We start from the raw sequence: 15,336 nt of genomic DNA, 5'->3' as shown, positions 1-15,336 counted from the left end.
CCACAACACTATAATGTATCTAGTTGATCATAACTGTCATAATACACACATTAAGGCCACAGCTTACCTTATAACTTTATTTCCCGGTGGTAGAAAAATGCTGTGGGAAAAGAGAGAGTGCTGTTAGAGTAACGAACGTTAGCTAAGAAAAGCATTAAGCAAAGCTAAAGTTCAATTTTGACGGTGTAGTTAACGTGAAGCCTCACAGTTAATAACTTAATACGGTACTACTAGCTATACACTTATTAACACAACCAACGTCTGATCATTCAAATTTGCGCGCTCAAACCTAGACGCGAGTCTGCTCCATACAGTCTATGGTCTGCTCCAGCTAAGTTACAAAAACATGAAACAGAACTTAACTAACGCTAATTTGGTTCATACTTTTAAATAACATGAAATTACATATTAAAAACAGTCATCAAATTGACAAAGTTTGAAATTAAACACTTACCGCACTGAATCCGTCGAGTGAGACCATGGAGGAGATCAGGCCAGGGAGCTCCGGGGAGCTCAGATGACGCAGTTGCAGCGCGAAAATGACGGAATTCACAGTAGTTTCTTGTAAAAGCCCCGCGCCTGCATGATTTTCACAGTAAAAGTCTAAATACAGTATTATATTGTGAAATATCACAGTTAAAGCCAGTGAAGTGGTAATAATGTAATTACCTGTGAAATATTACAGTTATAAATTGTGAAATCCTGGAAATATTTTACAGTGAAGTTTTGTTTATCCAATAGAGAAAAATATTCCATCACAAATCATTAATATGCTGATATGAATTATTTGCTGATTACTGTCTTTTCTAAAAACAAAAAACCCTACAGACCAAAACTTTTGAACGGTAGTTTATATTTATACATACAGTATTTAATCTGATACATATAAATAGTTATTGATTTCTAAAAAATAAACATGCATTGGTAAGATATGATTTCTATAATAATGAAATGTGCTCAGGTGTATTTTCACATTTCCCCAAATAAAATCCAAAACCAGCTGACGCAGCATTAGAAATAATGAACTGTACCACGTTCAAAACATAAACAAGTACCTTATGTCAGAGTCCAGGAGCATGATCAGACTCGCTTTAAGCCAGTTCTCCTTCTGTCCACAAAGTGGCACATCCACTAATACAATCACTTCTGGTCACTCTGATGCCCATTTTCTTGGAGTTGCTTTCAATCCAAGGTCCGCTGTACCACATATACAATCCCAGGTTTCATTTTGGTCTAATAGATTACCAACCAATGTCACAACACAGGAAAATAGGAGGCTGAGCCTGTAGGCCAACAGCTCATAGTAAAATCTGATAATTCATCAGTGCTAACTGAAGGCTGTTTTTTTCTGTAAAAATCTGTAATCTCTAATAAAATCTAAATGATGGTGGAATAAATAATTGCGGAATAAAAATCTTTTATGACTAGCAATTCTGACTTCTCAGAATTGAGATATAAGCTCAGACTTGTGAGATTCAGAAATTCTGTGAAGAAATGTCTGAATTGTAAGATACACATTCACATTTGTGAGAAAAAAAAAAAACACAAAAATCATAAAGTAGCATCACAGAAAAAAAACAACAACCTGGATTTCAAAAAGTCAAATTTAGATGTAAAGTTTGATTTGAGAGAAAAAAGTTAGAACTGTCTCAACTAACTTTTTTTTTTGTGTGTGTGGCATAAACAGGCTTCCATATGTTGACCTGAAAAAGGTCAAACCACAACAGAGCTGTGCAGTTTAGTAGGTCAATTATAGTTAAACATTTTCTCTGAAATTAAGTGAAATTTATTTTTTACAGCTTATTACCAGAGCAATATTTCTCATTTTTTTACTTTTTCAAATAAAAGTAAAACACTTGATAACAAAAACGAAAAAACTAATAAAAATTGCAAAAACACTAAATTACTAAGTTAATTACTATAACATAAAAATGAATATATATATATATATATATATATATATATATATATATATATATATATATATATATATATATATATATATATATACAGTACAGACCAAAAGTTTGGACACACCTTCTCATTCAAAGAGTTTTCTTTATTTTCATGACTATGAAAATTGTAGAGTCACACTGAAGGCATCAAGGGCTATTTGACCAAGAAGGAGAGTGATGGGGTGCTGCGCCAGATGACCTGGCCTCCACAGTCACCGGACCTGAACCCAATCGAGATGGTTTAGGGGTGAGCTGGACCGCAGACAGAAGGCAAAAGGGCCAACAAGTGCTAAGCATCTCTCGGGGAACTCCTTCAAGACTGTTGGAAGACCATTTCAGGTGACTACCTCTTGAAGCTCATCAAGAGAATGCCAAGAGTGTGCAAAGCAGTAATCAAAGCAAAAGGTGGCTACTTTGAAGAACCTAGAATATGACATATTTTCAGTTGTTTCACACTTTTTTGTTATGTATATAATTCCATATATAATTCAGTTAATTCATAGTTTTGATGCCTTAAGTGTGAATCTACAATTTTCATAGTCATGAAAATAAAGAAAACTCTTTGAATGAGAACTTTTGGTCTGTACTATATATATATATATATATATATATATATATATATATATATATATATATATATATATATATATATATATATATATATATAATACTGGTTTGTATTACTAATATCCAAAAAGGAGAATTTTGTAGCCATAAGTTGGAAATAGGCTCCAATTTCTAATGGGATTTCATTTAAATTAATGAACATAACATACAATCCATGGCTTATATTTTTGAAACCATTGTGTTCTTCCAAAACAAGTTCTCCTGCTCAAACAATCCTTAAAGTTTAGCTGTAATTCACTGCTTGTGACAGTGTACACTTTTCTACCTGGCAATACATCGTTATAAAAGATGACAGTCATTCTGGAGTGCTTAAGGGACTAAAGCTCCGAATGAGCAGTTACTGCCGCATGTAGATATACTGTGCTCTGTTGAGGAAACATTATGTCAAGAATGAGATTAATTTTTACTGCACAAACGATGTTATTGTTGGGCTTGAGTCTAGATGATCTTGAATGATGAAAGGCACATAGTATCTTGAAATAACATAATAAACACCACATGAGGCACATTTTATTCAATATTAAGTTTGTATTTGTAACAGTTTCCTGAAATAATAATGTACACGAAGACAGTTGATTTAGTCCACACACTTTGCAATAATATTTCTTTCATTTCAACTCACGTTTATAAGACAAACTGGTTGAAAAACTTCGTCAGATCTCTGATAACGGTGTTAGATTTCCGATTAGGTATTTGCAATAATCCCCAATAAATCATCTAATGAAGCGCGGTTCTCTAATCTGTCTTTTTTAAAAGCTATTTTATTTTCATCTGCTGCTCTGAGCGGCATGCGAGTGCAGTGCAACGCTGAAACATGTCCGACTCCGTGTTGCCAGATTGGATGGACGATTTCCAGCCCAAAAGCTCACAAATCCCGCCCACTCCAACAAAAAACGCCCAAAACTTTAACTAACAAAATAATGTGATACAACATGTCAGTCAAAGGTGTTAAGAGCCATTTTAACTCCTTAAAACTACATAATAACGTTAGATAAAATTCCCATGGATCAAATGGTGGCAAATACATTAAAGACAATTACCGAATATGATTAAAATAGGTTATGCAAGCAGTCACCGTCTAAACATTTGATTGATTTACAATTGATTTACCGATACCCTCGAAAAAACATATGCATCATTTTCAATATCAACAGTCAGAATTTAAATGCATAAGTGTCCAGTATAAGTGATAGGAAAAAGCAACGTAATTAGGTATTTCACACTTGTTTATGCACACATATAACAGTCAAAACTGTGTTGTCATTCATTTATAAATACTGTATGAAAATTAACAACAACAACGACAACAATAATAATCGCCATCCGAATCCATGAGTTTATAACCGAGGTGGTATTTAAATTTATTTCCACAGCGGTCCACATGAGAAACAATACCGCCCTAATAGGGGCTTTAGTCTTTTGTGAAGTTCATATTGTAGAACATTACATTTGCACAGTCAAAACTAAGAAGATATACCAATCTGTACTGTTTAAAAGATAAAAGACAAGATCGTTTAGATATAGATTAGATATAAATAGATTATGTTATAAATTAAATAATTTAACTGTGCTCTATTTTAGGAGTTGCAGTTATATTAGAGTCTTGGTGTCATCTTTCCCTCAACAGGTGTAATTCACGTTTTGAGTGTTAAAACACTCTCCCACTCTTTACCATGTAACATATATTTAGGCATTATGATCACTCATACAGTTCATACATTTAAAATTAGATCCGTTATTGCTCATGAATCACCACGTGTGTCTGTAGATCACTAGTGATTGGCTAAAAGTACGGCCGCGACGTTCACATCAGCATCAGCACCTCTGCACTGCAGTTTATAACAACATGATGACTGTTCGGATGCAGTATATGCACACTTGAGCTTGTTTGTTAGCCAATTAGCCTATACAATTTATATTTTTGAAAACCGCCAAACTGACCCCAAACCAGCCCAAATTTTGTCCACCCGTCAAATTCAAAACCGCCCAGGAAACCGCCCGGGAAGCCGCCCAATCTGGCAACACTGGTCCGACTGGAAAATACCGCCGGTGACCGCCAGACCAGTCATAATATCATTCAGTTATTGATCTGATTTGTTGGTACTGAACGATATATATATATATAATTCTTATAATTTACACCCATAAAAATCAATAGTGACTGACCACTATTACAACTGACTGACTAACTACCTAAATGTGAAGACTTTATCAGTTACAGAGAAAATGAGCCCAAGTGCATATATAGTCTAAAATTAATTGCATTTGGCTGCTTTGAATCTCCATGTGTAGTAAAGGTCAGTGTAGAGAGGTGTTGTGTCTGTGTTAAGATTTGTTTTGTACAGGCAAAGATATTCAAACCTGCCTGTTAATTGGATCCATTTAAAATCCTTTAAGCTGGTCTAAAAAAGTCTTCACTGCTGCTCGGACAGAGATGAACACAGTCTACCGCTATGTTAGATGATACAGAAAATAAAAATGATGCAGTGCTTTCCAATGAGCAGCAAGAGAGTCAGCATCAGATTAGCATTGTGCCTCCAGAGTCAACTCTGAAGATAAAGAAGAAAGTAATAACAGAGGAGTATAAGCTTGCAGGACAGGTGCTCGGGATAGGCATCAACGGCAAGGTCTGGGAAATATTCCAGAAGAAAAGTGGCAAAAATTATGCTTTAAAGGTATTGATTTTTATTCATCATTTTAAAATAGCCTACTTTTTGAGGAAGTATGTCTATATGCATGTTTCATTACCAAGCTATTATATATATATATATATATATATATATATATATTTTTTTTTTTTTTTTTTAAGCAAATAAAAGGAATGTAAAAAGGGTGATTATTAAGAAGTCTTATGGTATGATGGTTAAATTAATTTATCTCTGACATTCAATGTAATAAATAAATTGACATTTTCATGCTGTAAAAACTTCTTCAGATTCTTGTTTTGTAGTCAAGGAACTAAGGTGCCTCAAAACCTTTTCCATTATAATAGGGTTACTGGAGCTATTAACGTCTGTTGAGTTCTGGCAGGAACATATGGGATCCATTAAGCACTTAAGCTATAGACTTTGTAAATTCCTCAAAAAACTGCCTAGACATTCTTCAGGAGCTCTGCCAGTGTGGTCATTTGAGAAACCATATCCTCAATTATCTTTCCATTTTTTACTCAGATATCCTTCTAGGCACTCTCTGTCATTCATTATCTGCCTATGTAATGCCATTGAAACTATTCCACATGATAAATACACAAAAAAGTTACGAAAAAAAAAAAAAAAAAAAACCCTTTTATATATATATATATATATATATATATATATTTATATATATATAATATATATATATATATATTATTTTTTTTTTTTTTAAATGTATTTTAGGCAGGGCAAGAAAATGTATTTCCAGCAATAGCCTATACTGTACATTTAGAATAGGCTAGAAATATTTATTCAATCATTGTAAAGTAGGTTCCTTGGTAATTTGTCTTTAAATTTTTTGGTAACACTTTATTTTACGGTTACATCTATTAGTTGCTTATTACTAATAACTATGACTTTTCTCTCAATAAATTCTTAATTTTCTGCTAATTAATAGTGAGTAAGGTAGTTGTTAAATTTAGGTATTTGCTAGGATTAGGGATGTAGAATAAGGTCATGTAGAATAAGGCATTAATATGTGCTTAATTAGCACTAATACATGGCTAATATTCTTAGTAATATACATGCCAATAAGAAACTAATAGATATAACCGTAAAATAAAGTGTTACCATTTTTTTTCTTCAATATACACTCTCAGAAAAAAGATACAAAAACTGTCAATGGGGCCTTTTAGGTCCTAATATGTACACTTTAGTTACAAATATGTACACTTTAGGTACTAATATACTTATTTTTATATATATATATATATATATATATATTTTGTTGTACATTTTGAAATATATTTAAAAATACATTTGAAAATATAAATGGGGTTGCACTTTATTTTACAGTATGTGTACTTACATGTACTTATAGTGTACTTACAGTGTATTTATCTAAGAAAGTTCTGGTAATACAAGGTAACTACATGGGGTAGGGTTAGGTTTAGGGGTAGGTTCAGGGTTAGTACCTAGTTATTACATAGTTATTATAATTACTATAATAAGTACATAGTATGTACATGGGAAACAGGACTGTAAAATAAAGTGATACCATAAATGGTATTGCTTAATGGCATTATTAATTTATACTGTCTATAAAGGTTTCATTTGAAGTCTGATGCTCTTGAACACTCACTTTCAGATGTTGCGGGACACCCCTAAGGCTCGACGGGAAGTGGAGCTTCACTGCAGGGCATCGAGCTGCCCCCGTATCGTAGGAATTGAAGATGTCTTTGAGAATTACTACCAAGGCAAAAAGTGTTTGCTTCTGATCATGGAGTGGTAGGGCTTTTAACACAATTAAAGCAAAACCAATATACCATTTATAATAAACCAAACTGAATTTCCTTCATAACATATTTTTTCAAAGAGCTTTTAAGGGTTTCTTTTTTATGTTTTTTATGGATGGGATATTTTTTAATTGTAATTTTTTATAAATGTATTGTGTTTATCCATTTGAATACAAGTCTCTGACAAAAAAAAAAAAAAAGAAGGCATAAGATTAATAAGTTAAAATGCTGAATTTGTTCTTTAAACAGTATGGAGGGGGGAGAACTCTTTCGCCACATTAAGGAACGTGGTGATCAAGCTTTCACTGAAAGAGGTACAGATCCTCACAACACACGTTTGTTTCTATGAAACTTTCCATTACTTTTATACTGACCAAAATATTTTTTCTATCCCCTAACCCAACCCTAACCCTAAGCATACTTACAGAAATATCTTACAGAAAACCTGTTTGCATTGTTACACTTTAAGATAAACATAATTTACAATTTTTCTTTATTCCCCGTCATGGGGACCGCAGGCCAGTGTCATCAACAATGTCAAACATTTCAGGTTTTGCTATCCTTTTGGGGACATTTGGTCCCAACAATGTAGGATAAATAAGTACACACACACACACACACACACACACACACACACACACACACACACACACACACACACACACACACACACAAACACAAACACACACACACACACAAACACAAACACACAAACACAAACACACATGCATGTTCAACACAACTGATGAGAAAACAGTGAACAAATCACAATTACTAATTCTCTATTTTTGGTTTTTCCTTCCACACAATGAGTAGAAGCCTCGGAAATAATGAAAAATATAGGAGAAGCTGTGGAGTTTCTGCATGGTATTAATATTGCTCACAGAGACCTCAAGGTGAGCTACTGTTTAGCCATTATTATGCATCAGCATTATATTACATTATACACTATTGTTCAAAAGTTTGGGGTCAGCAACATCTTTTTTTATTACTTTTATTCAGGAAGACTGCAATAAATTGATCAAACATGACTGTAAACACATTTTTAATATTAACAATAAGAATTAATATGAAAATAGAAAATGTTAATTTTTAATTTTAATAATACTTGACAATATTACTGTTTTTATATCAGGTTTATCCAAATGATTTTATGATATAGAACCTTTAACATAACCTAGCCAAAAGATACACACAAACACAAGTGCTTAAACTCTGGATGAGTGTCACTAAGTTGAAGTATAATTAAGGCAGAACTTATTAAATCTAAACTGTAACTTTGTATATTTTTTCTTGCTTTGCTTATATATCCTACATATCATGTAACAGTTGGATCCTGCACTGGTTTCCATTTTAAAATATAGCCAATTAGGTTTCTTTGACTTTAATTGAACATGGCAATTTAATAACTGCATTAAAACCTGCAAATGATCTAACTGAGAATACATTTCACAGCACATTTATAGAAGAACAGTCATTCTGTAATCTTATACTCACTCATTGCTGGAAGCCAAGAGGAAAACGCAACATTCAGTTCATTTAGAGTTCATTTAGAAGTCAATTAGTATTTCAGACCATTTAAAAACCCTGCTGAAAATTTTTCCCATTACTTGTTGAGTCCTAGAAAGCTTCAAAGAAGATCATAAGAAATTAGTTTCTATTAGGTTCTAGTTGCTTTCACAACTTTAACATTTAATTCAACGTGTTACTTGCCATTTCTTTGTAGCTATTTGTGAAATTTACCAGTAGGTGATAATAATTAATGACATAGGACATACTTTTGTATCACACATCATAAATCTATATTTCAATGCATTTCTCTTAAATTTAATTTTCAATCTTATCTTGATTGGCAGCCAGAGAATTTACTGTACTCTTCAAAGCATCCGGATGCCCAGCTCAAGCTTACAGACTTTGGATTTGCCAAAGAGACCACATCCAACAACTGCTTGACCACCCCGTGCTATACACCTTATTATGTGGGTAAGCAGTCCAGTCCGTTTCGAGTTTCATTCCATATCATAATACAGTGAAGCTAAAGCAAATTCTTCTTTCTCAGCCCCAGAGGTGTTTGGTCCAGAGAAATATGATAAGTCATGTGACTTGTGGTCATTAGGAGTCATCATGTACATCTTGTGAGTGAAAACAATTTGATGGCTAAGAAATATCACATCAGTGTTTTATATATTATTTCACTTTCATTCACAACCAATATGTATCCTCTTAGGTTGTGTGGATATCCACCATTTTACTCAAACCACGGCTTACCGCTCTCACCGGGAATGAGAAAACGCATAAGAAATGGCCAGTATGAATTTCCAAACCCTGAATGGTCACAGGTGTCAGAGGAAGGTAATTTTATGATATTTAACACTTCTAATGCCACGTTTTGTTCAAACATAATTAAAGACATTATGTGATATACATTTGATATACATTTTTTTTTCTTCACTCAACAGCAAAGCAGCTCATTTGCCAGCTATTGAAAACAGATCCTACAGAGAGAATGACCATCGCACAATTCATGAACCATTCTTGGATCAATGTGAGCATTACCATTTCAGCATGCAAAATTAGGGGACAATGATACACATAATATTTTGCTCCTATATTTGTTTCCATATTTACAGGGGTTGTTCACCTTTTTTTTTTTTCTAGGCCTGATTGTGTTTATGGTGTGCAGTCTAACATGTGTTAATGCTTCGGGTTTATTTTTTAAAAATGCATTATTTGTCCCTTCTCTGCGAAACGAGCTGGTCATTTCCTTCTTTTATGAAGCCCCTCCCTCAGAAATAGGCGATGGGCTCTGATTGGTTAGTGTGTTGTGATTGGTGAGAAAGAAAGAGAGATGCAGAGCAAGGGGACGCGAGGAACAGTTTTACGAATTTCTGCTTTATAACATTGATTTTGAAACTTGTGAATCCATTAGAATCTTTAGAAGACAGAATCGTAATTCATATATGAATAGATTTCTACGTGCACCTCTAGTTTTCTCTTCCTCTTTTATAAAGCAGCGCAGCATGGCCTCGCCCCCTTTGTTGCCTTTTCCCAAGGGTGAGGTTTATATGTGTTTATGTCACAAAAACGGAAAGTAAATCATTGTAGTCCCTACCAGTCATTTCTGTAGGCATTAAACTGCCAGAATTTTAAAAGACGATTTTCCATTTGCATTAAATTTTCAGCTTTGTAACTTTGCAGATATTGTTTATGTTCAAACAACAACATTACACACTAACTAACGATAAAAACGTGAAATTGCAATCAACCACCCCTTTAACTTTTAGTAAGACTATTTCATTAGCATATTTAATATTTTGCATATCTAAGTGTGTTTCTGTCTCGGGATCTATGCAGAAGTCAATGAATGTTCCTCCTACACATCTACACACAAGCCGAGTTCTTAAGGAAGAGAGTCACGTCTGGGATGAAGTCAAGGTCTGTTCTCTGTATCATATATTCAGATATGCATAAATCAAATAGTTTATCATGCATACAGCACCTTTCAAAAGTTTGGGGTTAGTATAAAAAATATTTCTAATTCCAGATAAATGCTTTTCTGTTGAATCTTAAAACATATAATTGTTTCTACAAAAATAATAAAGCATCACAATTGTTTTCATCATATTTCAAATCAGCATGTTAGAAGGAAGATAATGTGACACTGAAGACTGGAATAATGATGCTGAAAATTCAGCTTTGAATTACAGGAATGAATTACATTTTAAAATATATTCAAACATAGAAAACTGTTTAAATTGTAATAATATTTCACAATATTACTGTTTCTACATTATATTTAATTAAATAAATGCAGCCTTGGTGAACATAAGAGACCCAAAAACATTAAATAAAATAAATAAAAAAGGACCCCAAACATTTGACCAATAGTGTCTATGACCATCGGTCTCAGTCATTATCTTTTTGTAAATGCTTTTGCTAAGTCTGTTGTGTGTGTATTTACACAGCAAGAGATGACTAATGCCTTAGCAACAATAAGAGTGGACTATGAACAAATAAAGGTTAAACCGATCAAGGATGCGTCCAATCCTCTTCTTCTAAAAAGAAGAAAGAAAATGGCTGTTGCAATGGAAGAAGCACCAGGGCAGTGGCAAACTAATGCATGTGGAAATGCATAGCTCTTGATCACTAGAGGACACTTCAAATTCAAGATTGAGGGAAAAATGGGGCCTTTCATGGCATTTAGTCTTCATTTCTCTTTTTAAAGCCTGCAACAGTTAGTTATAGCAAAGATAATATGTGTGTTAATATCTGTAGGGATGAATGAGTGTATTAGTGTTTACTTCTAAACTGTATCTGTAGCAAGTGCATTTTTAATAATTTTCTTGAATGTTTTTTGAAAGTAATATCCATTTTATTAGTCACTTTTTTAAAACCAAGTATTAATGTTTGCTTTGTAATGTTTGCTGTGAATAATACTGCAGGGGAATATGTTATGCATCTTATTAAAAATAAAAAAAAAATCTGCAACTAAAAAACAGCAGCCAAAAACATTACACCATGATGTTATATAAACATTGGTATGCATTAATTAAAAAAGTGTGTATTCATCTGCATTAAGCTGAAGAAATGACTGCTGGTTAACATTACCTTGTGACAGATGAGTAACTGACTCCATATGAGTATTTTCCACATTATGTTTGTTCTGACATCATGATGTCATTAAATGCACCATGGCCTTTAATAAAAAACAAACAAATAAATATGGCTATATACATATTTCTAAGTATTCTGAGCATTTCTTAATAAGTTGGAACTGATTAGCACATATGAAAAACACCATCCATTAATTAAAAACATTTAAAATGCAAACAATGGTTCTAAATTTGTAACTTTTTGGTATTTATGGCTCGCCTTTCTTTTGCTTTTTTATACAATATTGTTTTATAAAGTCATGTTTAACACGTAGCTTGTGCCTTTGCTAGCCAGCTGTTTAACTGCAAGAGATCCAGTTGGGCTACTTTGAAACATCCAGTTTTACTGTATTCACTAAAGTCTATCATGTTTTCAAAAGCTATTTGTTGAGCTTAACATTAAGAAAACCCTATTCCAGTATGTAAAGCCACTGTAATTCCAACCCAAGATAAAACATGTCATACAAAGTCAAATGCCCCAGAAATGCATGTACACATGCACAAAGGCTCATCCTGTGTTGGGATAATGATAAGGCAGGGGTCCCGTCCTGACGGAATTTATGAAGTCAGGTTGTTAAAATGCAGATGTTTTGCCTTCTCACACATGGCACTCATATTCACAAAGCCTCAAGGCACAAAACACAGCATAACATGTAAGTGAGGCAGTAGACAAAGCTTAACTGTATACTGGCTTTACAGTGAAGGCTCTGGGCTGTGTAACTGTATCAATTTATTGGAATGTGATTTATTGTATAAATACTGTAAAAATGGCTGTAAGGAGGACTTTATATAAGGTACAGTTAATGTTTTTTCTTCTGCATGTGTATAAATGTATTTCACAATTATAAAAATATGAGTATAATACAAACATTCATGATTTACCAGGATAATGATTTCATCAAATTGGTTGAATACGGCATGAATTTTTTTTTAAATTCTCTCTCCAACTTGTTTGTGTGTGTTATTTTTTTCTAAACATAAAAGGGGCAAAAAGACAAAAAGCACAGAGGCTACAATGACAAGTATGTTTAATCTTTTTAATTTAAGCAGATATGTTGCATAAAATCAAATGCATGAAAGGTTTTTGCTTAAGAAGAGGAGTGCATTTTTGTCCATGCAGTTTATATAGTAGAATGACTGAATTGTTTTAACTGAACAATTATTTTATTGCAAAATATACTCCAATAATTACAATGATTACAATGTTGAAAATTGTTTTTATTATTCTTTATTGCATCGTTATTGGCATTTTAAAATATTTATGTCTTCAGCCAAAAACCTGAAATGTAATTTTCAATAAATACTGTACATAAAATATAAAACAGAGAAGTTATACGGACATATGGTAACTCGACTACCCTTTTATCTTATTCAATGGCGGAGCTAGAGTTATATCTATTAATTTATTTGCAACGCTGCTTTTATTTTGCGTGTCACTCTAGTTTGAGCTTGGGATGCTGTTTCCCATTGCGCTTAATTTTTCTGTACATCTCTCTTTGTGGCACTGTTTTGACGTGGGGGTGGAGCCAAGGGACGGGGGTGTGTACAACATGCCCCCCTGGAAGTGACGTCATCGGTGCGAGACGCAGCTCACTGATCCAAGCAGGGGGGCATGGTTTCATATTTTTTTGAAGCACCCCTGGGCGCCGCCATTGGCTAGCGGACCCCCACCTGCTGTTAGCATTCCATTGACTCCCATTCATTTTGGCGTCACTATGACAGCGAATAACTTTACACCTGAGGCATTTAAAGACTCCATTTGTCCTTTAATTATTTCTAAAGAAACACGAAAATGTATAAAAGGCTCCATTACCTTGTATCTTACGTTATGGCCCCGTAGAAGCAGTTTTTGTAAAAAATAGGATAACGATTGCGTCATAACCAGCGACTCTATGTCGCACAGTAGAGAAATTACCATATGGAAAGGAGGAGAAGCTCGCAGGCAATTTTTACTGTCTATGAGGCAGTGGGGGGGACGTGGAGGTATAAGGTCAAGGGAGATAATTAATCAGAATACTTACCAAAATGTGCTCCTGTTCACGCTCGCCTTCTCTGCAAGATTCAGTGGGTGATTCAGATTTCTCTTGGCACAGCGATTAGAAGACGTACAGGTTGCTCACGTGACATCTACGTCATCAAGCTCAGATTGAGTCTGCGCAGTACGCCCGACCCCCAGGAAGTGCGTGCTTCTAATTGACTTCATTTTTCTCCGTTGAATCCAACGGGGTCGCTGTGTCCATTTTTTTTACTGTCAATGGATCCAAGTACTGTCATGATGAGCAGAGGCTTGCGAGTGGATCGTTTATTTTTATTCTAGCATTAAAACATGCAAGTTTTCATTTTATTTACTTTAATAACAAATGTATATGTGAATTAGCAGTGTTTGCTCAAGTTAAATAAGTTGTTACCATGAACATCTGCTGTTTATTTCTCTCGATGTGCACACTTTTATAGCATTAATTGTTTTATTTAGTTAACTGCATGTGTATTAACAGTGTTTGTCACTTAACTTGTGATAGGGACCCCAGCGCACAGAAGTGTTCTTTGTTCACATTAGTTCAGAGTTACTGCTAGTTTGAATGTGAAATAATGCAATTCACTTCATAAACTATAACTTACATCATTAAAGAGGTCTGCGACTCAAGTATCATATCGATCTCGACTTTGTTTTTCATTAACATAACTCCTGGCATATATTAATAAATGACTGTCATTGTAGGATATGAATGTAGCTCGAGTCTTTATGCAGGGTCCGCATAAACACTTAGTAATAAGAAAACAATCAATCGAGAGTCTGAACTCTTTTTATTAATCGTTTATTTTTTTATTAACTTTTTATTAATCGTCACCTCAGGGAGAGTAGTGATGTCCGGTTGCATCGGTTTTCGGATCCCCAGTACACTGAACCAAAAACCGTTTCTTTCGGACGCGTCCGATTTGAGAACCGATGAGCTGATGATACTGCGCATGCGTGTAATTTTTTAAGTATTTTGTCAAACATCGGAAAGTGTGATAAAATAACTATTTTATTTAGCTTTTTTTTCTTTTCTTAAGATGAATGTTTTTAGTATATTGTAGATAATGTATAGGCCAAAACGGGTTTTCAGGGAAGCTGGACAATAATTAAGACTCTAAAGACTCTATGTTTAATAGGAATAAGGGATGATTTATGAAATATCTGTACTGTATTTATAGTTAATGATGACACATTCTCAAATAGAGATTGTAGTAAACAGAATATGAACACGAGTAGAGCAGCTGATGATACTGAACTGCAGCACGTGCTGGTTAGAGCGATTCTCATATCGAGTCAAGAATCATCAGTACACTGAACCGAAAACATCTCAGTTACGTATGTAACCTTGGTTCCCTTTCAGTCGGTCATGTTCGACGTTACGAATGGGATCTCGCCCAAGAGCCCAATCACCTTCGAGTGGTACAAAATGAGCGAATGGTACACAAAGTACCTTGCTCTGCGGAATTTGCATCGCGAGCTCCGCCCCGCAGAGCGGGTATATAAGGAGCAACGCGAGCAACTCGCATTCAAGCTTTCGCTTCGGAGCCGAGCACATCGATTGCTGCAATCACTGGAGTGTGACAAGCAAGAGCTGGTGTTGGTGTGACGGCGCGATTCAGCGGTTCGTCTGGGTTTCCTGCGACAGCTCCCGCGTTC

General features: G+C 34.4%; 1 protein-coding gene across 1 annotated transcript; it reads left to right on the top strand.

The window, feature by feature from the left end:
* Positions 1 to 4,993: 4,993 nt before the first annotated feature.
* On the top strand, positions 4,994 to 11,748 carry mapkapk2b (MAPK activated protein kinase 2b). The gene is made up of 10 exons (XM_059503269.1): positions 4,994 to 5,257; positions 6,864 to 7,003; positions 7,261 to 7,325; positions 7,828 to 7,907; positions 8,868 to 8,994; positions 9,071 to 9,146; positions 9,239 to 9,363; positions 9,471 to 9,556; positions 10,366 to 10,446; positions 10,977 to 11,748. Exons 1-10 carry the CDS (start codon positions 5,036 to 5,038, stop codon positions 11,145 to 11,147), a joined length of 1,173 nt encoding a protein of 390 aa, XP_059359252.1. The 5' UTR covers positions 4,994 to 5,035; the 3' UTR covers positions 11,148 to 11,748.
* The last annotated feature ends 3,588 nt before the right edge of the window (positions 11,749 to 15,336 follow it).

Source organism: Carassius carassius, chromosome 21, assembly GCF_963082965.1.
Source record: "Carassius carassius chromosome 21, fCarCar2.1, whole genome shotgun sequence".
Classification (NCBI taxonomy): Eukaryota; Metazoa; Chordata; class Actinopteri; order Cypriniformes; family Cyprinidae; genus Carassius; species Carassius carassius.
Note: the sequence above shows the minus strand (reverse complement) of the source record. Positions and strands in the feature narration are given on the sequence as shown.

Excerpts from the sequence above, each read along its gene's own strand:
- mapkapk2b (XM_059503269.1), top strand. The coding sequence starts at position 5,036 with ATGTTAGATGATACAGAAAATAAAAATGATGCAGTGCTTTCCAATGAG. Across the intron at positions 9,557-10,365 it reads TGAACCATTCTTGGATCAAT|AAGTCAATGAATGTTCCTCC; the intron begins GTGAGCATTACC and ends GGATCTATGCAG. Across the intron at positions 10,447-10,976 it reads ACGTCTGGGATGAAGTCAAG|CAAGAGATGACTAATGCCTT; the intron begins GTCTGTTCTCTG and ends GTATTTACACAG.